The sequence below is a fragment of the Seriola dumerili genome, unplaced genomic scaffold, assembly GCF_002260705.1.
Source record: "Seriola dumerili isolate Sdu_G_001 unplaced genomic scaffold, Sdu_1.0 BDQW01000432.1, whole genome shotgun sequence".
NCBI lineage: Eukaryota > Metazoa > Chordata > Actinopteri > Carangiformes > Carangidae > Seriola > Seriola dumerili.
This window is the reverse complement of record NW_019174687.1, coordinates 3,898,539-3,926,201: the sequence shown is the minus strand read 5'-3', so window position 1 is coordinate 3,926,201 and position 27,663 is coordinate 3,898,539. Positions and strand designations below refer to the sequence as shown.

Genomic DNA, 27,663 nt, shown 5'->3' with positions numbered 1-27,663 from the left:
TCAGAGTTTCATCCTCATGTTGTTGACTTTCTCTGACGTTTCTGTTGGTTTCCGTGCCGACACCAGCTCCAGGACTTTACCGCATCACTACCATTTATCCTCCTCTGCTCGTCTCACATCCTCTTTTGGAGAGAAGGAGGCAGTTTACCTCCATGTTGTCGTTTCATGTAGTAATGTGGCATCATTTCCAGACTGTGATTACACACAAAGACTGAATCTGTATGAGCTCCTTCAGACAGATGAAGGTTGGTTTACTATCCTTTTTTTTTTTTATTTTTTTTTATTATTATTACTATTGTATTTATTTCAAAAGGACAGTGTTTTTGACTGAAAGACCACACTGAATAGAGGCAACATGTAGATTTGTGGACACAATGTTTACAAATGCCTTGGATACTTGACTTCGGTCAATAAAAATGTGAAAAAATAATAAAACAGTATTACAGAAACTGTTGGTTTGTGGATTTCCTTCTGTGTGCAAATGTCATGTTTGGTTTTTATGCAGTGGTAAAGTTGACGTGTTGCTGGTGGTTTAACATGGTTTCTTCTTTATGGAAACAAACTATTAACGTAATATTTTGAATCTTATAAACAAGTGAATTTCTAACTGCTGAACCACTACCAAATATTCAAGGTTGAAATAGACATGAATAAATAGGGACCAAATACAGAGCCTTAAACATTTTTATCTAATTAGTAGTTGTAATTTATTTAATGTATTCTTTTAGATCAACAAATAATCTGCTTTTTCCAAAATAAGTTTTAAGTAATTCTTACTTAATTCCAGGAGTTTTTATTCAAAATTATCCTGAAATGTGGTTTCATAAAATACAACTAGCATTTAAAAAAAATAAAAACATACTTTGGAAAAGGGAAGTTTTGAGATAAATACAGCAGGACATAAATGGAAATAAATTTAACTTTTATTTTGAAAAGTAGCATAAATAACATTTAATAATACTAAGCTGAAAAATATGAGGCTCCCCGCCCCAATTATGTAGTAATTATTTATTATATGTCCAATTTATTACATTTTGAACACTTTGGGCCCCTGTAGTTAAGGAGAATACTGATGCCATAAACAACAAAAAAAGCTGAATACTGGAATCAAAAGTAAAATGACAAAAAAGGACAAACACACTGAGTTTCACATTTTAATCATTCTATTTTACAGACAAGCTTTTTGGTAAAAACAAAACCACTGGGCTTGCAAGGCATGCATGAAGATATGTACACTTTTTTTTTTTTTTTAAATTTCCACTCACATCAGCGGCTTTTGAGAGCAGTTTACAGCTCTTCCAGTTCAGTATCCCCAACATTCAGGTGTAAATGCTGCAGATCTTTATAATATTGTTCCATGCAGGTTGTTTCAGTGTTTTTTCAAGAGCAGGAAGTCTGAAAAATCACTGAATACATTTCTAAGTCGTTTTAACTAAGTAAATTGTAAATATTTCGTCTCATTTGCTACAAACATGGTCCATAAACTCAATACTGGCCGAGAAATCCTTCTTTTCTATGCAGTCTATGGAGCGAGCTTATTTTCCTTTACAGTGACTTCAAACTCAAGCAAGTGAAAATGATCAACAAATTAAAAAAGTAAACATGACATCGGAAATATAAGACATGATTACCTCAGAGAAGAAATAAATGGTTTGTTTGATACTGAAACTGATCTAAAATATATTGATTTAATCTTTTTTAAAAACCAAATTCTTCTTGGGGCATCTGGGAGCTTCAGACAAAGTGCAAAACAAAAGTCCTAAAACATAACCACAAGTCATGACACTGAAGTAGCTTTTAAAGCAGCACGTTTCCAATCTGTGTACATGCAGAAGGCTGTTATCAGAAACTGAAGTGCATTCGTGGGGTGCAAGTTTACAAAAACTTCTTTTTAGATGAATAAAAACTAAAATGGCAGAATGTGTAAGGCAGAATTTTCCCTCAGTAGCACAACAGGAGCAGGAGAACAAGGAGAGATCCTGAGGAGAGGAAAAAAAATGGCAATACATGAATGGGGGTTTTGGGCAAGCATCATCCTCGAGGAACATACAGGAAATGTTAGAACATACCTTTTACCTGTTAAATCACCTGCTGAATGAGCCCTTTTTCTGGATCATGTTTATCATCCAGATCCTCATCAGAGTCTGAAAACAAGACAGAAACAAATCAGTGTGAAGATAAAACAGCCAATTCAAAAACAATACAAGCAGGGGCCTTAAAGGAATCATTTGACATTTTGGGAAATACGTTTATTCACTTTCTTGCCAGGAGATAGACGAGGATCGATACCACTCGTGTGTGCGTTAAGTATCAGGAGGCCATTAGCCTAGTTTAGCTTAGCATAAAGACTGGACTCGGGGATACAGGTAACTTGGCCCTGTCCAAAAGGAACAATGTTTTTTAATGTTACATTAGCTATTTATAAAAAAAAAAAAGTGTCGCCTGTCGTTTTTGTAGTCTACTCCATAAATCTGTTTTCTCCAAGAACCTCTGAACGCAGCAGGTCAGGCAGATACATTTTTTTGTTTTGTTTGGGCAGTGAAGGATACCGTTCAACTAATCCGGAGCTACACTGTGTGATTCCACAGGTTGTTGAATAAGACTTTGCACTACAACAGTAATTAGTTAGTTTGTCGTTATAGTTTTGTTTTAATTTGTCACCTTAAGATGTAATTTATTTTGTCCCAGTTCTCATTTACTTTGTTACTTTTTTCATCACAGTTAAAAATGAACTGGCATCCCAAACTGAACTGAAGAACTGACAATTTTAATTGTACATAATATTATAAGTTTGACACTTGATTGTAGTGTTTCCTTCAAAAGAACAAATTAATGAAATGATCTGAGCGACATAAAGCAGCATAAAGTCCGCAGCAGGCTTCAGTTAAACCAGTCATAAACGCAGACTTTGACTGTGGCTTAGATAGAACAAATAGTCAGACTTCAGATAGACTGAGTCTGAATTCATCTGTTGCACAAAGCACTTTAGTTCTTGACTATCTTAAGATGGACTGTACTACAATGAATTCTGGGTAAATTAAGACTTAAAAAAAAAGGCCAACAGAGGAACCACATCCAACCACTGAGCTCCGTTTACCCTCAGCAGGACATGTTTGTCTACTGGAAGAATTCAACCGTTACAAGGACGTTTTACTTTAGAAATTCAGCGAAGAGTTAAACTCAAATATACATACAATAACAAATCATGAGCCTTTTTTTTCCTGTTTTTTTGTTGTTGGGTGCTACTGGTCAGCACAGGTGTCATTATTTGTTACCATGGTACCATGGTCCGTGTTTATTTTTGTGAAACAGTCTGACTTGTGTTAGACTGTTTCACAGTCAAACATGTAACATATCCCCTGGTCTGCAGAACCTCAGAAACAGTGACCTCTACTGGAGCTCAGGTGATTTCTACAGGACACAGCAATAAGGTTCAGATTAAACCACAGGGGCAGTTTAAACTGTAGCTGCTGAGGAGAAATTGGGTTTGACCCGGACGACAGTCCTAAACCTTGAACCACAGCTAAACTGAAGACAAATCAACAGCCCCGCTGAGCCTGGATTACAGCAGCCACACTTCCTATCATCAAACTGGGTTCATGGATCATCAGGAAACAGGTTGAGGTAAGTCTGAGATATTTCGGATGTTTTTCTGGGTTCAGGGTGAGTAAACAGACCTGCCACAGACTCTGGTGGAGAGTAGAACTGTCCGTCAGATAAAGGACCCGGACACATGAGTGGAGCTCGCTCTGTGGCGTCCATGAAGGACTGATACCCTGAAACACAAACAGGAAGACACATGAGGGGGCTGTGACAGCAGAAGGAGCACACGGTCTTAATACTGGTAGACTGTAATAACAATAGGTCTAGTAGAAGTTGCAGAATACTAGTTACATTAAAAGATGTAACAGTAATGATTTAATTATAAAATTGTACCGATATCAATACTAATAGCGGCAGCAGTAGTAGTGGTAGTAACCCTGGTACTATCACCAGGAATAACCACAGTATTACAGTAGTAGCAGTACTAGTAATACAAGTGATAGTAGCAGTAATAGTCATGATACTAGTAGTAGTGGTGATCTTAATATCAACAGCAGAATTGTTATTGTTGGTTGCAGTATTAGTAGCAGTAGTAATGAGGCTGAGGCTATAAGCAGTAGCAGTAGTAGTGGTCACAGTGGTCATAGTACTAATGCAGTAGCAGAGTTATATTAGAGTAACTTTACTGAATTGAATGCTTTTACTTGGAGTGAGTATTTTTACATGGATGTATTGGTACTTTTACTGGAGTAAATATTCTGAATACTTCTTCGGCCACAGAATAATAGTGTTAATAGTTATAATATTAGCCAGGGGTGGACAGTAACAAAGTACATTTACTTAAGTACTGTACTTAAATATATTTTTGAGTATCTGTACTTTACTTAAGTGTAGTGGAGTAAAAGTCATAAGTTTCCAAAACACTAATAGTGAACAGACAAATATTGTACTTTTGCCTCCACTACATTTCTTTGAAGTACTCTTACTCTGAAGCAGAGTTTTTAGGCAGTAGAATGAATTTATTTTTATTTTCTAAAATGTAATAGACCAGAGGTTTTCAAAGTGGGAGGTGGGCCTCACCAGGGGGGCTCCAAACTGTTTCAGGGGAGGCTCAGTGAATGGAAGGGGGGAAAAAAACAATTAACCATTTTCACTAAATCATATTTAAGAAAAAGTGAACTCATCAATTAGCCTAAAGGTGTGTTATTTGGTTAAAGAGATTGTTAAGAAATACAATAGTTCTGGGGGATTTTACTGGGTAGAGTTCGAAATGAATAAAAGGACAGACCTTTTTATGTATTTGGTTTAGTCTCAAGTTATGTCAGACACCAGTATTAGGCTGTCTTGGCTCAATTGTTGAGTGTCTATGGGATCAAATAAGAATCACAATCTCACAGGCATCCAGGAACTGAACAAAACAAAGCAAGTAAACTCAGGTGGAGTGAGGGGGCGTCTTTTATCAAGGTTCATCTGAGGGGAGGCCCACAGTCTCAGACTTTGAATACCCCTGTAATAGACCACACACTGTGTTCATCACAGGAGAAACACCAATCACAAGCAACTCCTCCACCGTCAGTCATCTTGTGCTTTCTGCATTTCTGTACAGTTCAATTTGAAAGAAAGATTCTTCTCTTTTAAATGTTTGCTGTGTTTACCACGACCAGACTTCATCACTGCCTAAAATAAAAAAATAAAAAAATAAGGAAACTCCAATGGCTCCTTTTGTTGATTCAGCTGTGTTTTTATGGCCATTTCTATCAGCTCTGTAGCAGATTACACAAGCTGTTATTGTATAATATGCTGTATGTATTGTTCTACAGTCAGCAGGTTGTTTCAGTCATCAGGTTCTGTAAATGTGGAACAATACTACTACTAACAACACTACACTGACATAAAAAAAACTGTACTTTTGAATAATTTTGTATTCTTAGAATGAAGTTCTCCAGTACTTTAACTCAAGTGAAGATGTGACTGAACAACTCTCACTGGTATTGGAGTCATATCTGACCAGGAAGATCTGTAGAAGATCTAATTCAAGTGACGGAGCTGTGGACTTTGTATTAGCAGTAACGTTAGCAGTGGCATTAGTAACAGTACTAACAGTTATAATAGTGGATATTGTATTAGTTAGTTATTAGTGAAGAGCTGAGTGACTCACTGTTTTCGTCCTCGGCCTCCTGAGGCAGAACCTTGAAGTCTAGCAGCCATGTTTCTATCCACGCCAACACAAAGGAGATGATGGGCAGCAGGTACCCAAAGGCCCCCTGAGACAGCAGCTACACACACACGCATGCACGCACGCACGCAAATACACGCATGCACGCAAATACACACACACACGCAAATACACGCGCGCACGCAAATACACACACGCACGCAAATACACACACGCACGCGCGCAAATACACACACGCACAGAGAGACAGAGAATGACTTTAGTTTTCAGTACACTGACTGTAGTACCTCATCTGATTAAAAAGAAAAAAAAAACAAAGACCTGATAAAGATTTTATTTTATGTAATACCACTTTGTGTTTTTGGTCTTATTTGGGATTTTTAGCCTGAATATCTAATCCTACACTCACAGCTTTGTAGACTGCTGCTAAATAAACTCAACATAGAAAAATTTGAAGCAACCAGGTTCATAAACTGGGGCCTGCATGTTTACAGACAAAGACAACGTTTGGAAATGAATATAAATCATTGTTATTACACAGACTACGTAAAAACATATTAAAAAATGGGGGTTATGCATCAATATTTATATATTCCTTTTGTTTACCAGAAAGTCATTCATAGACAAAGAAATGAACTCCGCTGACAAAAACAATCCTATTATACTCATTTGTTATTTGTGTCAATTATATTTAATAATAACAACAATAATAATAATGATTAACTAAAGGCAACTCAACACAAAGTGGTTTACATGAAAGTTATAATAAGATAAGATAAAACATAAGATAATGTGATGAAAACATTTAAAAGGGGACAAAAACATCATGTTTATAAATAATTATGATAATTAGTAAAAGTAATTAAGCATCAAGCTGATAAACCAATGTTAGATTGTAACTACAACCAGTGATAAGCGGTTCTGACAATGGCCAGCAGGTGGAGTAATGAGTGAGCAGTGGCCTGCTGATGGCGCTGACCTTTTGACCTCTGAGCTGGAACACCACTAATGAAACTGTTGCATAAACTGAAAAGAAATGTGTCTTTACAGTCAGATTAAACTTACCTTTGATAAAATGACTTTAACGATGAGGAAAGCACAGCTGACCGCAGTGGTGATCTGCACAGACAGAGACGCCATTAGACTCAACCAGGAAACAGAGGGTGTGAAAAATACAGGGGGTGGACAAAATAATAGACCTTACACCTTACAACACAATAAAGACCCCCTGCATGAGTCAGTTTATTTTAAATCTCTTCTTAAAACTGAGAAAAACTTAAAAAGTTTATATTGATTTTCACTGATCGCCCTCTTGCTCTTCCTTTGGTCTATTTGCACCAAGACACTTTAATTTGTATTTCTGATTGCTTGTTTTAATTACAACCTGCATGTTTTATTTTGCTGCCTTGTGTAGAGCACTTTGTAAAGTGAAAAGTGCTCTATCAATAAAGATCATTATTATGTTTTATTTCAGTTTCTTTAAAGAAAATTTTGTTCTTTTTATGAAGCAGAGAAAATAGTGCCTGAGCCATCTCACATCCAAAACTCTGAATAGGAAAAATCACATTTGTTCCATCTTCCATTAAGACTGAAAAGCAGCAGTGAAATGCTGTTATTGCTGGAACTTATACCTGCTGGTACAAATAAAGAAACACTGTCATATGATGGCAGGAAAAACTTACCGCGATGGCCCACCAGTGACGAAGCTTACAGACGGCGTACGCCAAGATGAGAGCGGCAAACCTGAAAACAGCCAGGAGCTGAGGGAGGACAGGAAGAAAAGACATGGGAGAAGCATAGAACAGAAAATGTGAAGAAGTAAAGGGGTGAAGAAAAAATGAGAATACAATATAACAATAACAATAGGATAAAAAAAAAAAAAACAGAAGAAATGGAGAAAGCAAGGAAGGAAACACAAGAAGGAACAGAGAAAATGGGGGGGGACCGAAGGAAAAAAAGGTATGAACAAAGTTGAAAATTTAAACATGTTTTTGTTTAAACTAATTATGAAAAAAATTGAAAGTCTTACAAAGATGTCGAAGAAAGAGGCGTGGTAGTCGTAGTGCAGGACTTCTTTATCCAGCTGCTGCTGAATGCCGCCGTTCACCTGTCACACAAACACAAACTACTGATCAATACAAAACTCCCTGAAAACGTTCATCTTCTCATTTTTACTCACACTGGTGATCACTATCATTTACAGCCTCTAAAGATGAAAAAGATTTGGTAGAAAAAAAGCAATTTAAAAACATTTGTTTATGTTGTGTTCATGTTAAAAAATGAATATCGGCCAATATATCATCAATTAGATTTTGGAATTTTGAAGGAACAGTTAGACATTTGGAGAAATACAAAGACTGGAAACAGCTTGCACAGTTAACACATTATATAACTTTTCTTTACCCCCCCCCCCATAAAAATGGCAGATTGTTGGCTTTACACTCTGCTCATGAGCGGATTAAACAAACTAAATGTCAATTAGTGAGGTAATTTAGAGCTGCTGATGGGCGGGTAATACAGAACAGCTGTGTTTTGAGGGGTTGCATTTATACATTCCTACATGTAGTTCATGTTGTTTGTTCATTCCTTTTAATTCATTAGGAATAACACTGACTTTTAAAATTGTTTTAGGATTGTATGAGGGCAGATGCCCTAATTTCCATCGGTTTGTATTTACTCAGTTACAACAAACAAACTTGTATCTACAGTAGATTTATGAAAAATCATGTTGATTTTCTGACTGCTATTTGCTTTCCACTGATATAAAATAACTTCATCAATTGGAGGAATGTTGAAGCCCGACTAAGCCCAAACACTGGACTGAAAACGAGAACTCTAATCCCTGTTTGACTGGATTCAGTTCACTCAGCTGCCTCATCAGTCCCGGTGGTATCATCAGTATGACTGGAAACAAATATCTGGCTAAAAGTGCCACTTGTTGTGGAAACTGTTTTGGTGACTAAACTCAGCTTTGGAATTTCCCTCCACAATGATTTATGTGTTACTTGTTGATGAAGTTTTATCACAGACAGATGCTGTTTGTCCTCAGCACCTTCTCAAACTGTGTCTCTACATGGAAGACTGACTCAACTACAGGTGTATATTTACACAACTACACAAATACCTACTTTTAATATGGTGTTCAGTTGGGTTGGTGGGCCCAACACTCAAATATACATCAGCAGACTTAATATCAGTTAATTTGACAATTACTTTTAGATTTAAATAGTGAGAAAAAAAGGCCACCGAAATTTCCGAGACATCTATATCTATGTAAATATCTAAGATATGATGTTATATTGTATTTGGATCAAGTAGATAAGTTGATAAATAAGTAGGCTACAGCTGTTATTTCAATCAGGCAAGTGAAATGTTGGTAGATCCCGAGCTGTTGCATTGTTTTCTAAGCCTGGGCTGGGGTCAGAACAGAGCTATGTTAACAACCAGACTAGTTATATTTAGTGTTACAGAGAGGAAGGAAAGAAAACTTCTTGAAAGGCAGGAAACCTCTAAGTCAACATCTACTTCATCTACATCTACGTGCGAGTTCCAGGCAAACCTGAGACGTCAGTAAAACCAGGTTTAAAGTCGCGCACAGTATAAAAACCTGAGTGTCATGAATGTGAGTCACTGGAATGTCCTCTCAAATAAAGTCATACAAAAAAGTGCGAGGGTGAGCCCCCCCTCCCTCCTGTGTACACAAAAGCTATTTCAGTGCTCGAGGTTGACTTTGCTGAATCTGGAGCATTCTGGGAATGTGTGCCGCGGTACAAATCACTTCCTCATTCAGGGCGCAAAGTTTTACAGCAGCGTGACCTCGATTCACTTCTCCAGCAGCACCTGACCCGTTTCTGTTCAGCTTTGACACAATTCATACAAAAACAAAAAAACACATTGGACCGTAAACGCATCAGTGTGCGTACAGTTGTAGATACATTACAAGCGTACTTATCTGTGTTATGAGTGTTACGTACAATACAATAAACTGATGATGAACAAGGGTCAGCTGAAGTCATCACCTGACACTGGTGATGTTAATGTTTGGTTAATGTTTGGTTAACGCAACATATCAAATAGAATAAAACCCGTTCAAATGCACAATACATTTCTCCCTTGATACAAGAATCCCAGCGGCTGAATTAAAACAAAACTACTGTGAACTGATGCCAAAAGCCTGAAGACTAAAAGTTTGGGTTTTGTCTTTACTCTATTTTTAGTCTGTGAACATAGAGGAAATTTTCAACAAGTTATTATAATCTCTGCACAAGAATTAAAAATATCTAAAGAGGTATCTCTCTGGAGAATTCAGGGAGTCTGTTTTTATCCACTAAATGTACAGACACTGTGGCAGGATGCTATGGTGGCTAATTAGCACATCTGCAGCAAAACCTTGAGTCTCTTATACAATACACTTATTTTTGTTTTGCACTGAAACGTCCTTTTGCTTTTAGCTTCTTCAGTTCACCACTTTGGTCCAGACTGAAATGTCTCAACAAATATTTGATGGCTTGCCTTGACATTTGCTGGAGACATTCAACTAATACTAATGCTGTGTCTCAGTTCACGTACTATTGTATACATTATTTCTAATTTATTTTTTGATTCTGTTTCTATTCTGACTTTATTTCTTATGACTTATGACAATCCCTTGTGCTGCTCTGTCAATTTGAATTTCCTCTACAGGGGATCAATAAAGGTACATCTTATCTTATCTTATATTATCTCACTCACACTTGCTATTTTGGGTGAATAAGCTCATTCACAGTGAAAAGTACGGCAACATGCAGTGCACTGTAAGTACCTGGATTGTGCACTTAAAATGCTGGTGAAACTTGGTGAAAAACGGAGACCACGAAAGGAGGACGCATCATCTGCATTGATGGCGGCCTAATTTCCATGAAGCATGACACAAGTGGCACACACAGGAAAGTACAACACAAATTCTGAAGTCAAGCGAGCAGAGCAGCAGGAGGGCGACCATCGCCAGGTCACCTGTTGCGATCGTCATTTCCGTTGAGTGCACGACAACGCTTTGATTTTCAACGCTACCCTGTTGAAACTGACGCACTATGCCACTGAGTATTCTGTATACACAGTTTACTACATGTGAGGGTACTGCCTGAAGTTCCCCCGATTTGAGACACAGCACAAGACGTTGGTGATCGCCTGACTGTTCCTTTCGAGGCTGACGTTTGTGGTGTCCAGTGAAATATCTCTACTCTCATTGGATGGGCGGCCAAAACATTATAGTATCCAGTAATTTGTTTTAATGACACTCCCATCATCATCAGGACAAGATTGAAGATGGAGGGGAGAGTCAGAGATCCGGTTTCTAAAAATCACAAATGAAACGTTGCGTCTCCCCCTGAAAACTCTCATTAATCTCTGAAACATTCATTCAGTGTCTGACTCACATCCACAACACAAACAGCCAGGTCTTACATTGAGCTCTATGATCCAGAGCAAGGTGATGAACAAGAGGTCAAAGGTGACGAAGAGGCAGAAGGTCCTCCTCACGTCAGAGATGCACTTCTTCTCCACGGCTTCGTACGACTCCACCCTCGCGCAGATGGGCGTGGTGTTGATAGAGCCCAACCCTCTGCCGGTCAGCCGTGAATCGGCGCTGCTGCTGCATCGGCTGTCCATCGCTGGCCACGCCCACTCTGGGCAAGGCTGCCCGCCCCCCTGCTCGCCCACTGGTTAACGCTGGGAACGTGGACTCACTCAGTAGAGGTAAACTGCATCACTGCATCTGCAGGGAGGGAGAAGCAAAAGGTCATAAAACAATGTTACTCTCACAAGGAGTAAACAATGCATTTGGTGGGGACTACTTTTTGCAGCGGATTGCTGAATAACTGAAACGATACATTTCTAAAGCAAAAAGAGCAGGAACCAGAAGACATGTTTCAGTGGAAATATTACATGAATGGACAGTCGGGGGAAGTGAAGCTGCTTATCATGCAGGGGTGATTTGAGAAGTTCTGACCTTTGACCTCAAACACCAGACTCAAAGTAAACTTTAATCCTTTAACATGTATGTTACACTTCTCTTTACTGTTGGGCAGGAATAACGTTAAAGTACCTGAAGTCACCGTTTCAAACTAACTTTCATGTTTCAAATGCTTCACTGGAAATAAATCATCTATCTATATATATTGCTTTCGGGAACTTTGTAAAATGATTGCTACATGACGCAGTCATTTTCTGGGTGCTATGACTTTGGGCCTTGACCTCCATATAACTGCTGTTGTTCACGATGTCTGTGTTTTAGGAAGTGAAGCCAAAACTGTAATCGCTCTGATATAGACCAACTGAAAAGACACTCTGCTGGAACCAAACTGTGTCCTCTCTCTACACGTTGTAAACTGGTCGTGTGGTTGAACGTGATCTCATGATTTTCATATTTTACACTTGAGTCAGAAATAAGCTTCATCTCAGCACTGATTTTTTTTTTTAAAGCCGCATTAAGTGATGTTAAACTCGTCACCAAACCTCTGGTGGTAGCAGTTTATAATTGATCAAGGCACAGAACTGAAAACAGAACAATTCTGTATGAAAAGGAAAACATCAAGCAAAGAAAACTGTTAACTCTCACAAGTCACATCATGCGCTGTCATTTCCCCTAAAACTAAATCCTTCACCAATTGCAGCTTCCTCTTTACATGTCACAGAGCTTTTATAGCTGCACCAGACTAAATGTGTACACTGATTTAACCCTTCGATGCTTTTGGGCAGTTTTTTCTTTTTGGGAAATATTTTTCTATGACCAAAATGTTTCAGCATTTCAAGTTTATCACATTGTAAATGCAGCTGTAGCTGGAGGGCTGCTGTAATGCGTCCACTCGCAGTATTCTGTAGTGGAAACTGAAATCAATTCTCGTCTAGTCCTGATGAGAGCTGGTACTCGAATACCAGTTGACAACAATATTCCTAATATCTATATCTATCTATAAGAGCCACTCACCTGCATTCATCTGCGATGTGACACATCTACTCATAAGAGCATAATCATATTGGAAAACACATTATAACAAAGGAATTTCCATCATAGATTAAAAACAGAAATAGGTAATTTGGGATTAAAATGGTTCTATTGTTCTATTTTTAGTGACTGTTTCTTATCCTATGCTTTTAAAATGGCAAATAATAATCAGGGAGTTAAAATAATTAGTCTGAATTCAAATTATGAAGACACGTGCAAAAAAAACAAAAAAACATTCAAATTCATAAAAGGTCATAAAATTAAAAACCAAACAAAGATATGTATGTGTATGTGTATGTGTATATATATATATATATATATATTTGCTCCTTTTCACCCATCTACCTTTAATACTACATTATGATTATTATTACGATAGTTGAAGAAGTTTTTATTGATGTTTTCAATACTTTAATGCACTGAAAAGTCGTCAACATTGCTGGAGCCTGTTGTTCTTTATACAATCAGATTCTGGCTGAGACAGAAACATAAATATCTGTGTCTGAGAAAGCAACACACTAAGAGGATGAGAGTTACAACTCAAAGGAGTTTCCAGGGGACACTAAAACCTCATGTTCAAAGGTCCTGACACAAGAAACAAGTGCCGGGAAACAAATGTAAATTGTTTCCTGTTTCTGTGGTTGATAAAAAAGTTTCTGTCACAAAAAAACTCTGAATTGGAGTCGATACTAAGCTAATTCCTTTACTGCTGCAGGGATGCCAGTTTTACATAAGTGAAACAGAAATGGATCAAAATTGGCAAACACTCGATATTAAAAGGACTCAGGTCGGGGCAAAAAACCTACATCATGACATCCCTAATTTTAACATCCACGCCGGTGAGTTCAGTCTGATATTCACTCTACTTTCAGCTCTGTTTTGGTCACCACCAACTCCTAAAAGGTTATATATGTTTCTTGAGCTGCTAAATGCTCCTCTATGTTCACAGCTGGTCTCTTACTTTGTCGGAATATTTCACACTTTTCTGATGTTTTATTTTAAGTGTTGATCCATAAGATATATTTGTGGTTTTAAGAACCAGAAACCATCTCAACAGTTTTACACTTCCTCTCAGAGCCTGTGAGCCTCTCTTCTGATTAGCTTCATATATATATATATATATAATATCTGATTCAATAAAGGAATTTAATAACAATAACAAATAAGACACAAAATTGCTGAAAGTAACATTTTCTGAACATTTATTGAACATTGCTGTTTGCATTGTCTGCAAACAGATCTGCACTCTTCAGTGCACTTATGTTAAGTTAAAAAAAAAAAAAGTTAACCTAAATGTCCACAGGTAAACTTGTAAAAAAGTAAAATAAATAAAGTTTTAGTACACTTGAGAAAATAAAAAATAAACTTACATAAATAAAAAAATTAATAAACATAGCAGCATCTCTTCTCCCCAGTTAAACAAAGTTACTCAGTTGTCCCAGTTTATGAGCTGCAAGTTGTAATGCAGGGAAGAAAGTTTCTCAGCATTTTCCCCAGTGAGCCTTTCCTTCTCATAAATGGTCCCAATCTCACTGACTACTCTCTGCTACGAACAAAGTCTCCGTCTATGGTGTCGGCATTCATTTTCTGTTTAATCGGCCGATGCTGATTATGGAAAAATGCCGTTGATCGGCTCGATTAATCGGTCGACTGCTACTTGTCATAATTTGATTTATGGTTAATATAAAAATGTTGATTAGTGGGTCATTAAGGAGAGAAAGACACAAACACAACTATAGCTGTCAATTAATGAATTAGTCGACTGATATAAAATTAATCAGCAACTATTTTGATAATGAATTGTTCGTTACAGTAAATGTTTTGTGCAAAAATTGTGAAATAATAAAAAAAATTATGGCTCCATTCGGTAAAATGAGAGGATTTCCTGCTTTTCTTTGTCACACATCATTGTGAGCTAAATATTTTTGGGTTGTTGGTTGAACAAAGCAAGATATTTAAGATGTGACCTTTGGCTCCGCAAAAATGTGATGGGTATTTTTTGACAATATCTGTCATGTTTCAGAAACTAAAGTTAACATACACAGCAGTTAGTCAGTTAAACATAAAATATGATGGTAAACAATGTAATAAGGACTGATCCTAAATTGGTACAGGGTCCAATGCAAAGCAATTAAATGCCAAACACTGACTTCCTCATTTCCAAATGTGAGGACTGCTTTTCTGTGTCTTTCATGATAGTAAATAAAATATATTTGGGTTTTCAAGTGGTGGTCAGACAAACCCAGCAGTCTGGAGACACGACTTTGTGCTCTCGGATATTGTGATGGACATTTTTCAAAATGTTTGACCAAAGGAAAAATATAAGAAAATATTTGTCAGACAGATGAGAACAGAAAATGAATCACTAGTTGCAGTGCTAGATGGGATGGAGAAGTCAAATCCAGCAGATCAAATAAGTGGACTTGGTTCATCCTAGAGTCTAGACACACCTGCAACCAACAGGTAACAGGAAAGACAGGTAATGTTATGATCATATAAAGGGCAGATGCATAAGGAGGTTTCTTAAGTCAATGTCAGAGCCCAAACCAGGTTAGGAGTCAAACTCGGACACAACAGTGTACTTATGACCACACTCCCTGTTCACAAGGCCTGATATGTGGTCCAAACCCCTGCTGATACCGCACAACAACAAAAAAACATGTAATCGTATCATCTCACCAAATGTCGCAGAGATGAACCAGTTAAAAATTAAAACTGCACTACTTGACATTACTGGTGAAAATGTGCAGCTGGACACGGAAACACAGAGACACTGCCTGAGGCGAAGACAGGAGGAGGCCAAACAGCTAAAATAACAATACCAGCGCAAATTCCTCAGCAGCAACACACCTGAGCTGCTTTACCTGATGCACGAGCAAATGCCGAGCGGGAGACGATGAAATGAAATGAAGCAAATCATCCCGGTGCAGCTGTAACGCCGTCCAAGGATGCCATGACACAGAGGTGTTTACAGCATCGTCCAGCTCGTTTGACAACTGGTAAGCTAGTTAGCTTAAAATCGTGAGTTTAAACCGTCGTTTTAAAACGTCTCCTTACCTCTCAAACTGACTCCTTCTGGCGGTTTAAATGTTCTGAAACAGCCCTCAGATGTTTTCAGTCAACCTCAACCTGAAAGCTGCAGCAGAGTCATCTGTTTCCCCTTCGTCTGCTCGCACCGGAAGAAGCTAGGCTGCATGTTAAAGAAAAAACAGACGCGAGGTATTCTGGGATATGAAGTCTGTAGATTACAGTTGACGTTACGTCCCCCCCTAGTGGTCTTGTTGGGTATCAGCAGCTTTTCCTTCTTCGGTCAAAATTGTCTCAATTTCTATTTGGACGTACAATACAATAGTTTTGGGCAGAAAATGTAAAGTAAGGATACTTTAAAGAATAATGTCATGAACAGTGTTTATATCGTTAATTATTTACACATTCATGTTTATGGTTAACTATTTTCATATTTATGTTTATACAATTGTTATTTACATATTTACAAGTATAAATATTTACATGTGCATCTTTAAAAACAGTTACAGTAACCTACTGAATCAATCTCTTATCTACCTTAGTCAAAGTCCTCCTCAGCTCTGATTGGTTAGTTTAGCAACATATGATTTAGAGACAGAAAGTGTTGTGGTTGTGAACATGGAACAGTTAATCCGTCTCCATCCAGCTGTTTCTTTTATCAAGAGCGATCCATACCACCGCGTATTTTACAATTTTTTCAGTAAACACAAAAAAACCCCATCAGTTCTGGGTACGGTTTTTAAGGTATTTGACTGGTACGTTGTGTCATGCATTTTGGAGAACTCGCCACAGTTACAGGACCAGATTAACCTGATAGGGGAATCTGCAGGGGCAAAATTTTGGCTGTTTGGCCCATGTAATTTCATTGAATACCACTTTATTTACATAACATGTGAGCACCAAATAATCTAATGCAGGGTCCATCTTGGTACATATTGTATTTTAGTGTTAATGTGGAAAAATTTAATACCCAAGCACCAATTAAAGCACATTGGGTCTGGGGATTTTGGGGCCCCTGTAGGCCACTGTGCATTTATAAAGATATTTTTATGAATTAATCCAATACACAACAATCAGTAACAGTCATTAACATTAAAAATACCATCAATGTAAATATTCAAAATAACAAAAACTATCACATACCTCCATGGATTTACACTGTACGTTGGATATATACTGTATTTTATGGTGTTATACTCTCATATTCATTTCACATTTTATCCATCTCATCCATCTTGGAATAAAGACAAAAGAAAATATTTTATTTATTTTTTAAGAAAAACTGCTTTATTCACTTCACTCCATCCACACAATCAGTTTGTTTCACCTGAATCTCAGAGATGGAAAATAAAATAATGAATTATCTCCTCATTGATTATTATCATGATAATTACAGTTTTATAAGACATCATTGACCTTATTTGTAAGTCAATTTGAACAATGACAACATTTAATCTAACAAACACAGATGTAAATATAATTATAGATTTATTTCTTTACAAAGTGAGAACAAAATACCTGTGATAAAGGAAGGTCTGGTGATTTCTCTGTTTAGGCCCATGCAGTGGAAGAGAAACAACAACATACAAATACATCAACACAAATATTCAACAAACATTCAGAGCACAGAGAAGTTTATATTTTCATGTGGAGAAATGTCAGTTTAGGTTAAGACAAATCATCCTGAGCAGTGATATCCTCCATGACTCCAGCTCCACCTAAAGAAACTCAAACATCAACACAACAATAGATGAGAAGAGGTCAAAGTACCACCCATAATGTTTGATTGACAGGTGATCTCTGTGCAGTGCAGAAACACAACAGCAATGAGCTTTTAGCAACAATGAAGGAGATAAAATCAACTGATGAACTGAAATACAGATTTAAACCAACTGCACCTTAAATGACCTTTGTCTATTTGAGTTTACACAACTCAGCTGTGTCTCCATTATACCAAGGAAGCCAAAGTCCAGCATAGAGAGGCTGAGTGAATGTGGTCTGGACTCTGTGGAGGAGAGTCATGGTTTTAGAAACATTGTAGAAGGACAGAACACCTGCACTGTGATCCAGGTACACTCCTACTCTGAAGGACTGAGGACCTGAGACTGGAGTTTCAATATTGTTGTGAGAAAATAAATAATGTTTTTTGTCACAACTCAATGCCCAAGATTTTTCATTGAGACCAAATCCACATTCATTTGAGCTCCCTACTCTACTGATATTTTTGTATGCAACTGCTAAATTAACTCCTCCTCCTCTCCACTCCTCCTCCCAGTAACAACGTCCAGTCAGACTCTCTCTACTCAGAACCTGGCACCACCTAATGAATCTGTCTGGGTGACTAGAATAAGACTCTTCTTTTTTTATTAATGTTGCTTTTCTGTTTCCCTCAGATAATACCAGACATGTATTTGCTGTGTTTGGATCCAGTGTGATTTCCTGAGAATATTTTAAGAATCCAGCTCTGGTCCTGGGCTCTGGTTGTGACAGTAAAACATGCACTTCAGTCAGTGTCAGTGAGATGTTTGTCCATGTGTCTCTCAGAATGTCCTGTAGTTTATCTCTGAGCTGTGACACAGCTGCTGTCACGTCCTCAAAGTAGCTCAGAGGACGGATATTGATGCTGGATGAGTCTGTAGATTCACTGAGTCGTGACAGTGAGGGGTAGTTGTGTAGAAACTGGGTGTGATCCTCTGTGTGTGAGAGCTGCTTCAGCTCAGCGTCTTTCCTCTTCAGCTCAGTGATCTCCTGCTCCAGCTTCTCCTGAAGCTCTTTGACTCGACTCACTTCAGTTTTCTGCTGGGATCTGATCTGCTGCTTCACATCAGAGCTTCTTTTCTCCATGAGACGGATCAGCTCAGTGAAGATCTTCTCACTGTCCTCCACTGCTTTATCAGCAGAGCCATTGATAGCCTCCACCTCCTGTTGAAGCACCTTCACATCTTTGTCTCTGTCCTGGATTCTCTGCTGGATTTGTTGTCGACTCAGCTGGAGCTCTCTCTGCCTCTCAGTCCTTTCTGCTGCAGCTGAGACTGTGTCGTGGCCTTTATGTTCATCCACAGAGCAGAGATAACAGATACACTGCTGATCAGTGCGGCAGAACATCTTCATCACCTCATCATGACGAGAGCAGATGTTCTCCTGGAGCTTCTTGGAGGGCTCCACCAGCTTGTGTTTCTTTAATGGAGCTACATCATAATGAGGCTGCAGGTGTTTCTCACAGTAAGAGGCCAGACACATCAAACAAGACTTGACAGCTTTCAGTTTTCTCCCAGTGCAGAAATCACAGGCCACATCTTCAGGTCCAGCATAGCAGTGATCAGCAGGAGCAGCTTGGAGTCCAGTCTTCTTCAGCTCCTCCACTAAAACCGCTAACATGGTGTTTTTCACCAGGACAGGTCTTGGTTTGAAGGTCTGCCTACACTGAGGACAACTGTAGATTTTCTTTCCATCCTCTTTATCCCAGTGGGTTTCAATACAGCTGATGCAGTAGCTGTGTCCACAGGGAATAGTCACTGGATCCTTCAGTAGATCCAGACAGATCGAACAAGAGAAGGTCTCCCGGTCCAGCTGAACTCCTTTCTGCGCCATTTCACTTCTCAGTGACAACGACTATCTGACTTTCTCTTCCTAAGAACTGAAATTGGTTTGAGCTCTGATCTGAACAACATGTGTCTCTGCAGTGAATCAGGCCTGTTAATTCTTGCACTTCAATACATGTTGGTTCCTCCAATCTTCAAACTGTAGATCTGAAGGGGAGGGAACAAGGAAATACATTGATATAGTGGAGCTCACTGTGATTGAGGGCAGGGAGAAGAGGGAGGGTTATCAGGCTTTGTCTCATTCCAGGAAGAGGAGTGGTTTGAGACTGTGTGTTTAACCCTTTTTTCAACAGAGCTTGTTTTTTATTTGAAAACACAAATCACCTCAACCTTCAGGTGATAAACTCTTCTTTGGGCCTCTGGGTTTAGAGATGTTTCTCAATCAGTAATTCTGTTTTCTTGTATGTTCAATATTGTTTAAATGTTTAATAGATCAGAATAATTCAAAAACAGTGGATGAAAAAACAGTAGTCAATCACTGTTGATTTCTCAAAATTTTGAATTTTTTGATAAAGTACTTAAAGTATGTCTTTTCTTAATAAAAGTGGTTAAATTCAACATTTAGTTTTGAGTAAAGGTTGTATTTTCTGGGAATCCCAGAGGACATGAATACACCATTTCATTTGACTCTGTAGTTCAGCTGGAGACTGAAATGACTGAATGAATCCTGAATGAAAGGTTATTATAAATCTGATTTACTGATTAGTAATATCCTCTCTTTTCCAAGTGAACCAACAGACATCCCTATTGAGGGGTATATCATAGGAATAAAGTTGAAGTTTTACTGATCAATGTCAATACAATTATTAATACAAAGGTTTCAATGGTGAAACAACCTTTTCACACAACCCAAACACACTGTAATGAACCTCAACTTAAGCAACTGGAAGAACAATCTAACACTAGTGAAGTATAAACCAGAACACTATTAAAAATGTCACATATAGGTGGTTACTGGCTCTATGATAAGAGTATAGTCTCAATAAACAAATACAAACTACATAAGATTAATCACCTTCCTGTAACATTTTCTAATAAATAAAAGAAATTCAACAATTTCTTCATTTTAGACTAACTTAAAAGATGAATTCCTGATGAATTACAGCAGTTTCACAGCACTAACCATGATGTCTTACATAAGACATTTTTATCATAAATCTTCTCAGCCTAAAATCATGATCTTCACTACAAACTTCAGAAAAAGTGAGCTGAGCTACTTCAACCTCCACTACATCCCTGGTCAGGTGGATGAAGGCGCCCTCTTGTGTTGTGCATCAGTTTCAGATTTCAGTTGTTCACCTGCTGTGATGTTCACTGCAGGAAGACGAGTAAAAACTTCACTCAGCCTTTGGCAGCTTTAAACAACATCAGTAAAGACACATGTAAATATATATGTAATATCACACTGTGTCAGTTTGTTCACAGGAGTCACACCCTGTAACAATGATGCTGCATTCAGGTCACATGGGAAAGATAAAAGACAACAAAGTATTTGATTTAATCAAGTGGATGGAAAAACTGTTTTATTCATGATGTGAAGCTTCAGTTTGTTCACACACTGAATCAGTAAAGTCTGTTAAATGACTCTTATTCAGTGATTTCATGAACAGATTCACTTCATCCACACAATCAGTTTGTTTCACCTGAATCTCAGAGATGGAAAATAAAATAATGAATCATCTCCTCATTTATTATAATCATGATAATTACAGTTTTATAAAACCTCATCGACCTTATTTGTAAGTTGATTTGAACAACAACAACAACATTCAATCTGACAAACACATAAATGTAAATGTAATTATAAATTTAATTCTTTCCAAAGTAAGAACAAAATATCTGTGATAAAGGAAGGTCTGGTGATTTCTCTGTTTAGGCCCATGCAGTGGAAGAGAAACAACAACATACAAATACATCAACACAAATATTCAACAAACATTCAGAGCACAGAGAAGTTTATATTTTCATGTGGAGAAATGTCAGTTTAGGTAAAGGAAAATCATCCTGAGCAGTGATATCCTCCATGACTCCAGCTCCACCTAAAGAAACTCAAACATCAACACAACAATAGATGAGAAGAGGTCAAAGTACCACCCATAATGTTTGATTGACAGGTGATCTCTGTGCAGTGCAGAAACACAACAGCAATGAGCTTTTAGCAACAATGATGGAGATAAAATCAACTGATGAACTGAAATACAGATTTAAACCAACTGCACCTTAAATGACCTTTGTCTATTTGAGTTTACACAACTCAGCTGTGTGTCCATAGACACAAAGAGAAGAAAGCCAAAGTCCAGCATAGAGAGGCTGAATGAATGTGGTCTGGACTCTGTGGAGGAGAGTCATGGTTTTAGAAACATTGTAGAAGGACAGAACACCTGCTCTGTGATCCAGGTACACTCCTACTCTGGAGGACTGAGGACCTGAGACTGGAGTTCTGATATTATTATACAAAAATGTATAACTGTTCCGGTTACAACTTAATGCCCAAGATTTGTCATTTTGTCCAAATACAGATTCACTCCCTGCTCTGCTGATATTCTTGTATGCAACTGCTACATGAACTCCCCCTCCTCTCCACTCCACCTCCCAGTAACAACGTCCAGTCAAACTTTCTTTACTCAGGACCTGCCAACATGAAGTGAACCTGTCTGGGTGACTAGAATAAGACTGTTGTTGTCTCATTACTGTTGCTTTTCTGTTTCCCTCAGATAATAACAGATATGTATTTGCTGTGTTTGGATTCAGTGTGATTTCCTGTGAATGTTTTAAGAAGTCAGCTCTGGTCCTGGGCTCTGGTTGTGACAGTGAAACATCCACTTCAGTCACTGTCAGTGAGATGTTTGTCCATGTGTCTCTCAGAATGTCCTGTAGTTTATCTCTGAGCTGTGACACAGCTGCTGTCACGTCCTCAAAGTAGCTCAGAGGACGGATATTGATGCTGGATGAGTCTGTAGATTCACTGAGTCGTGACAGTGAGGGGTAGTTGTGTAGAAACTGGTTGTGATCCTCTGTGTGTGAGAGCTGCTTCAGCTCAGCGTCTTTCCTCTTCAGCTCAGTGATCTCCTGCTCCAGCTTCTCCTGAAGCTCTTTGACTCGACTCACTTCAGTTTTCTGCTGGGATCTGATCTGCTGCTTCACATCAGAGCTTCTTTTCTCCATGAGACGGATCAGCTCAGTGAAGATCTTCTCACTGTCCTCCACTGCTTTATCAGCAGAGCCATTGATAGCCTCCACCTCCTGTTGAAGCACCTTCACATCTTTGTCTCTGTCCTGGATTCTCTGCTGGATTTGTTGTCGCCTCAGCTGGAGCTCTCTCTGCCTCTCAGTCCTTTCTGCTGCAGCTGAGACTGTGTCGTGGCCTTTATGTTCATCCACAGAGCAGAGATAACAGATACACTGCTGATCAGTGCGGCAGAACATCTTCATCACCTCATCATGACGAGAGCAGATGTTCTCCTGGAGCTTCTTGGAGGGCTCCACCAGCTTGTGTTTCTTTAATGGAGCTACATCATAATGAGGCTGCAGGTGTTTCTCACAGTAAGAGGCCAGACACATCAAACAAGACTTGACAGCTTTCAGTTTTCTCCCAGTGCAGAAATCACAGGCCACATCTTCAGGTCCAGCATAGCAGTGATCAGCAGGAGCAGCTTGGAGTCCAGTCTTCTTCAGCTCCTCCACTAAAACAGCAAACATGGTGTTTTTCACCAGGACAGGTCTTGGTGTGAAGGTCTGCCTACACTGAGGGCAGCTGTGGATTTTCTTCTCATCCTCTTCATCCCAGAAGCTTTTAATACAGCTGATGCAGTAGCTGTGTCCACAGGGAATAGTCACCGGATCCTTCAGTAGATCCAGACAGATGTAACAGCAAATAATTTCCCCATCCAGCTGAACTCCTTTCTGTGCCATTTCACCTCTCAGTGTCAACGACTGTCTGAGTTTCAATTCTGTAGAACTGAAACTAGTTTGAGCTCTGATCTGAACAACATGTGTCTCTGCAGTGAACGGGGCCTGTCAGCTCTTGCACTTGTTGGTTCCACCCATCTTCAAACTGTAGATCTGAAGGGGAGGGAACAAGGAAATACATGGACAAAGTGGAGCTGGCTGTGTTTGAGAGCAGAAAATTAGGCATGTCCTCATTCCACTATGAGGATCAGCAACTGTGGATTTAAACTTTGTTTCCTATTTACTATAAATACCTGCTCCTCATTTGATAATATTTATGTATTTGCTTTTAAAATACTTGCTGGCACCTGAGGGTCTGTGGATTTGAAGAGGAGGGAACAAGGAAATATATGAACAGAGTAAAGCCTGCTGTGTTTGAGAAGAAGAGGGAGGGTTATTAGTCTTTGCTTTGTTCCAGGAAGAGGAGCCGCTTGATAATGTGTGTTTACCCTTTTTACCCCTCTTTAAACTCTTGGGATATCTGGGTTTAGAGATGGTTAGTGAGTTTCCAGAATAGAATCAATTACTGTATACTTTTAATACACGTTTTAGTTTGTTTAAATGTTTTATAGATCACAATAATTCAAATACAGTAAAAGAAAAACAGTAATTAATTCCTGCTGCACAAGTGATGAAATTATCAAATATTGTTTTCACTTATTTGATAAAGTCCTCGACAACAAATCAAACAAATTACTTGCTGCAACTGAATCCCACAGTACATGTCTCCAGGAAATCATTTGACCTTGCAATTAAGTTTGAGATGGACTTTGTGACCCCGAAAAATCTAGTGTCATACATGAGATTAATAATATTTTTAGGTTTTGTTTGAAATGAACCAACAGACATCAGACTTTAGCAGATACATTCTCATCATATCAGCAAAATCAGTGATGAATAAGCCTAATAAGACCTTTCTAAAAAAATCTCAAACATGGGTAATTACTGGTTTTATAATATCACTGTTTGTAGTATTTTTGAAAAAAATAAAAAGACAAGCAATAATTTTTCTTCACTTTCTTTCACTTGAAAGGTGAAATCCTAATCGTATCTTTTTGGTTTGAGCACTCATGACATGTTGGAAATAAGTTTCTACCCCCCTGCTGTGTGCAAACCCGTCTATTACACCTCAAACAGACCACTGCACGTCTGGGAAAATATGGCTGGATCTAAAATACACTACAAAGCATAATGGCTGTGATTTTAACTTCATATCTTTTCATGTTTATGAGGCACTTCACGTCTTTGACGAAAGATTTGGATTAATCAACCTCCATGTCCTGAGCTAAGAAATTAACCAATGCTCGTCAGCATGTAGTCACAATGGTTCACTGAAACCCAAGAGTTGGCTGTAAGCTAGCTTGGTAGCTTGAAGGTTATCATTAGTGAAATAACGTCACTAAAAGTTACTTTTTTATCATGAAAGTAATCATTTAGTAATCATAACCAGTTGGTACAACTTTCTGTGAGCTAGCTTGTTAGGTTGCAGTTAGCAGGAATCACTAGACCTGACAACAGTTTTCGCAAATTAGCAGCAAATAAACAAACAATTCTATAAAGGCTGTGTCCGAAATCACTTCCTTCTTTACTATGTAATGCAATAAATTTACCCAGTACAATTTTAATTTATTGTCCGAATTCTTAGTGGAAAAATCAGAGTCCATGGAATGTACATTACTCCATGCAAACAATCCGACGTGCCAGATTTTACAGTTGCAAACGTTAACAGTCGGGTGACATTATGCCTGTAAGTGATGACACACAATGACAATGGTTTGTAGGTGTGTGAAATCTTAATTAACTGCTCACTACAGTGTAAACTATTGTGTATCTACAGGGAGTAGTGAATTAGGGATTGAAGGGGTGATTTCAGACTCAGCCTGAAAAGGCTGTTAAGTATCTAAGGTCAAAGTTGAGGCCTGGCAGGGCCTCAGCAGTCGGACTCGGCCATCCTCTCAGGCCGGGCTGATTGACAGGTGCTGGGTGGGGTGAAGACATCGGGATCACTGATGCCCAGCTGGAGGTTGAAGAAGCGGGTGGAGGTGGTGACGCTGCTGTTCCTGGTGTATGTCTCCTGCACTGGATAGCAGTCCTTCAGGGTGTAAACACCCACCCATGTCTCATCTGGTGGAGGGAGGGAGCAGACATTATGGCAGCTCAGAACTCGAGGTTTTATTCCAACAACAGCTGCCCTTATAATCAGTTAAAATTTGGCATGAAAGAAGGAAACCTTCTGGAATGTTTGTTTTATTGTGAAGGAGCTGCAGTAAGTATTGAATATAGACCAACACTGTTTTTTTAAAAATGGATCAAATGGCGATTAAAGGGCATATTCAACAAACTTACACCCATATTTTTTACTTCTACTTAGTATCATCTACTCATAGAGCAGGTTTAGTTTCTTTTGTGTAAGTTTTGAGACTTAAAATTACTTTCTTCATAAAATGAATCCATATGAAAACTGTTTGCAGCACGTTCATAGCGCTTTTGATGTTGTGAAAAAGTTAAATATCATTCACCTCCATGGTATTGAGATAGAGGCAGAGATACAATGGGACAGATATCTTAAAATTAGAACAGGTGGAGCCAAAACAATCTGTATAGCTAGATACCATTTGAGGTCAGTGGGATTTTTTTCCCGACTCTTTCAATTACAGATTGACTAATATAAGACAAAGAGACCCAACCAAAACTTGAAGACTAGTACATTTGGAAACCATGACAACATGCCAAACTTTGTTCAGGATTTAGAGTTTCTTCAGATGGGGTTTGCAACTGTAACTCTAAATCGACTCAGATGTTTCTCTACCTGTTCGAGTTTTACCTAGAAATGGTTTCCGTTGGCAGGTTGCAGCCAGGGGAAAGTAACTCAGGCACTGAAAGTCACTTGAAGTTTCTCACTTTCTAAATTTAGATCACAGCCATCATCTATTGGCTGTTACTGGTACTACATCGACAGGAACTAAAGGACAATATTATTCCTCCAGCACATGCTTGTATAATATAACAATAATAATAATAATAATAATAATAATAATAATAATAATAATAATAATAATAATAATATGTATAATAGCCAAATGAAAATTAAACATTTATGGCAGCAGGCAGCACTACAGTAAGATAAGTGGAGATTAATACCTGTAGACACTGCTCTACATGCAGTACTTTGGACACCACCAGCACTTTATCCAACAGGTTATTTGCTAAAGTGCTAAAGGAAGCACTAGTTCCAAATCTCTGCAATCTCTGTCTTGATGTTTTCTCTGTATTTTATGAAAAAGGCAGCATTGTACTGAAGAGCCACAGGTGTTGCGTTAAAAACCCGACTCACGCTGACGGGCCGGCTTCCTGTCTGACCACTCCTGAACCTCCACATTGTCCCCAGGGCCTCCGATGAAGTACTGGTCCTCGAAGGTGGAGTTGTCGGGGATGTCAAAGGGATCCCAGGCCTCCGTCAGCGCGATCTTTGAGCAGTCTTTGGTCTTCTGGTCAATCTGGAACATCACCATGCTCTGGTACAGGTAGATGTACTCAAAAAACCTGAAGCAAGGTGAGACAAAGAGGTGAGGCTTTTTTTGGGTGGAGTTTTTTCTTATCCAAATCGAGGGTGTCGTATGCTGTTTGTATTGTAAAGACAAATGAACTGAGAAAAATAACATGCTGACACCAGGATTCAGTTCACAGCTGCATTAGCTTATTTTTTTCTGGCTCCTTGGGGTCAACAGGTGATAACACATCATCTGACATTGATTCACCTCCAGCTGTTAAATCGTAATTATTTCAGTTTAATTATGTATATTAATTTGAAAAAGATGTCTTTAAAAGGTGCCTTATTAGAAAATGCCGTCTTTATCATTATTGTTAACATTTATTTGATACAATTGATTATTTTAATGTGTATATATGCTTTATTTGAATGTTTTTTGTGTTATTTCCCTTATCATTTTTTATGAATTTATACTTTTTATATGATGAATCTTAATATATCAGTATTAAGAATATTAAGAACTATTTCCGTGCTACTAGATTGTTATCAAGCCAATATCAACATCCTTTACAAAAATCATGAACACAACCAAAGAGATTTTACAAAACCTGGCAACTCAAAGTTTGTTGTTATTACTGGCTTATAACTGATTTATAAAGCTTTAGTAACATTTAACATTTAAACATCAATAAAGCCTTACTGATGAACTCTTAATAAAAATGTTATGTCTGTCTAGCTAGTATTGTGATCATTTATTACATGTAATGTACTTTTTATTGTTTGTGTTTTGTATTTGTATGTTTATTTAAATTAATTTTTTGTATTCCATCCATGTATATTGGTTCCTTTTATGCAATTCAATTTACTGTATTTACTGGGGGGAGGGGTTAGAAGA

At 38.2% G+C, this 27,663-nt stretch overlaps 4 protein-coding genes across 5 annotated transcripts in view; all 4 read right to left on the bottom strand.

Annotated features, from left to right (window-relative positions):
• Positions 1-1,141: 1,141 nt before the first annotated feature.
• On the bottom strand, positions 1,142-15,882 carry stard3nl (STARD3 N-terminal like). Of its 2 annotated transcripts, none has more exons than XM_022761787.1 (9): positions 15,759-15,882; positions 11,162-11,471; positions 7,749-7,826; positions 7,402-7,479; positions 6,785-6,838; positions 5,702-5,819; positions 3,678-3,776; positions 2,070-2,144; positions 1,142-1,979 (listed from the first exon to the last, which is right to left on the bottom strand). In XM_022761787.1, exons 2-8 carry the CDS (start codon positions 11,363-11,365, stop codon positions 2,080-2,082), a joined length of 696 nt encoding a protein of 231 aa, XP_022617508.1. In that variant the 5' UTR covers positions 11,366-11,471; positions 15,759-15,882; the 3' UTR covers positions 1,142-1,979; positions 2,070-2,079. The 2 variants fall into 2 exon arrangements, with proteins under 2 accessions (XP_022617508.1, XP_022617509.1); XM_022761788.1 differs by having other exon boundaries at positions 2,077-2,144.
• A 1,695-nt stretch (positions 15,883-17,577) lies between these two features.
• Positions 17,578-19,361, bottom strand: LOC111233877 (tripartite motif-containing protein 16-like). The gene has a single exon (XM_022761782.1). The coding sequence runs from the start codon at positions 19,317-19,319 to the stop codon at positions 17,643-17,645; it is 1,677 nt and encodes a 558-aa protein (XP_022617503.1). The 5' UTR covers positions 19,320-19,361; the 3' UTR covers positions 17,578-17,642.
• A 1,545-nt stretch (positions 19,362-20,906) lies between these two features.
• On the bottom strand, positions 20,907-23,264 carry LOC111233878 (tripartite motif-containing protein 16-like). The gene has a single exon (XM_022761783.1). It carries the CDS (start codon positions 23,240-23,242, stop codon positions 21,566-21,568), a length of 1,677 nt encoding a protein of 558 aa, XP_022617504.1. The 5' UTR covers positions 23,243-23,264; the 3' UTR covers positions 20,907-21,565.
• A 561-nt stretch (positions 23,265-23,825) lies between these two features.
• epdr1 (ependymin related 1) overlaps positions 23,826-27,663 on the bottom strand; it is a 20,732-nt gene continuing 16,894 nt past the window's right edge. Inside the window, exons 3-4 of the mRNA XM_022761790.1 lie at positions 26,613-26,821; positions 23,826-25,402 (exon numbers count right to left, since the gene is read on the bottom strand). Coding sequence (XP_022617511.1) covers positions 25,209-25,402; positions 26,613-26,821 — 403 coding nt within the window. The 3' untranslated portion in view covers positions 23,826-25,208. The remainder of the gene's footprint in view (positions 25,403-26,612; positions 26,822-27,663) is intronic.

Bases quoted from the DNA above. Each gene is read 5' to 3' on its own strand.
- stard3nl (XM_022761787.1), bottom strand. From the start codon at position 11,365: ATGGACAGCCGATGCAGCAGCAGCGCCGATTCACGGCTGACCGGCAGA. The intron at 6,839-7,401 runs GTAAGTTTTTCC...CTGTCTGTGCAG, and splicing joins GTCACTGGTGGGCCATCGCG to ATCACCACTGCGGTCAGCTG. The intron at 5,820-6,784 runs GTAAGTTTAATC...GTGTGTGTGTAG, and splicing joins TTAAAGTCATTTTATCAAAG to CTGCTGTCTCAGGGGGCCTT.
- LOC111233877 (XM_022761782.1), bottom strand. From the start codon at position 19,319: ATGGCGCAGAAAGGAGTTCAGCTGGACCGGGAGACCTTCTCTTGTTCG.
- LOC111233878 (XM_022761783.1), bottom strand. From the start codon at position 23,242: ATGGCACAGAAAGGAGTTCAGCTGGATGGGGAAATTATTTGCTGTTAC.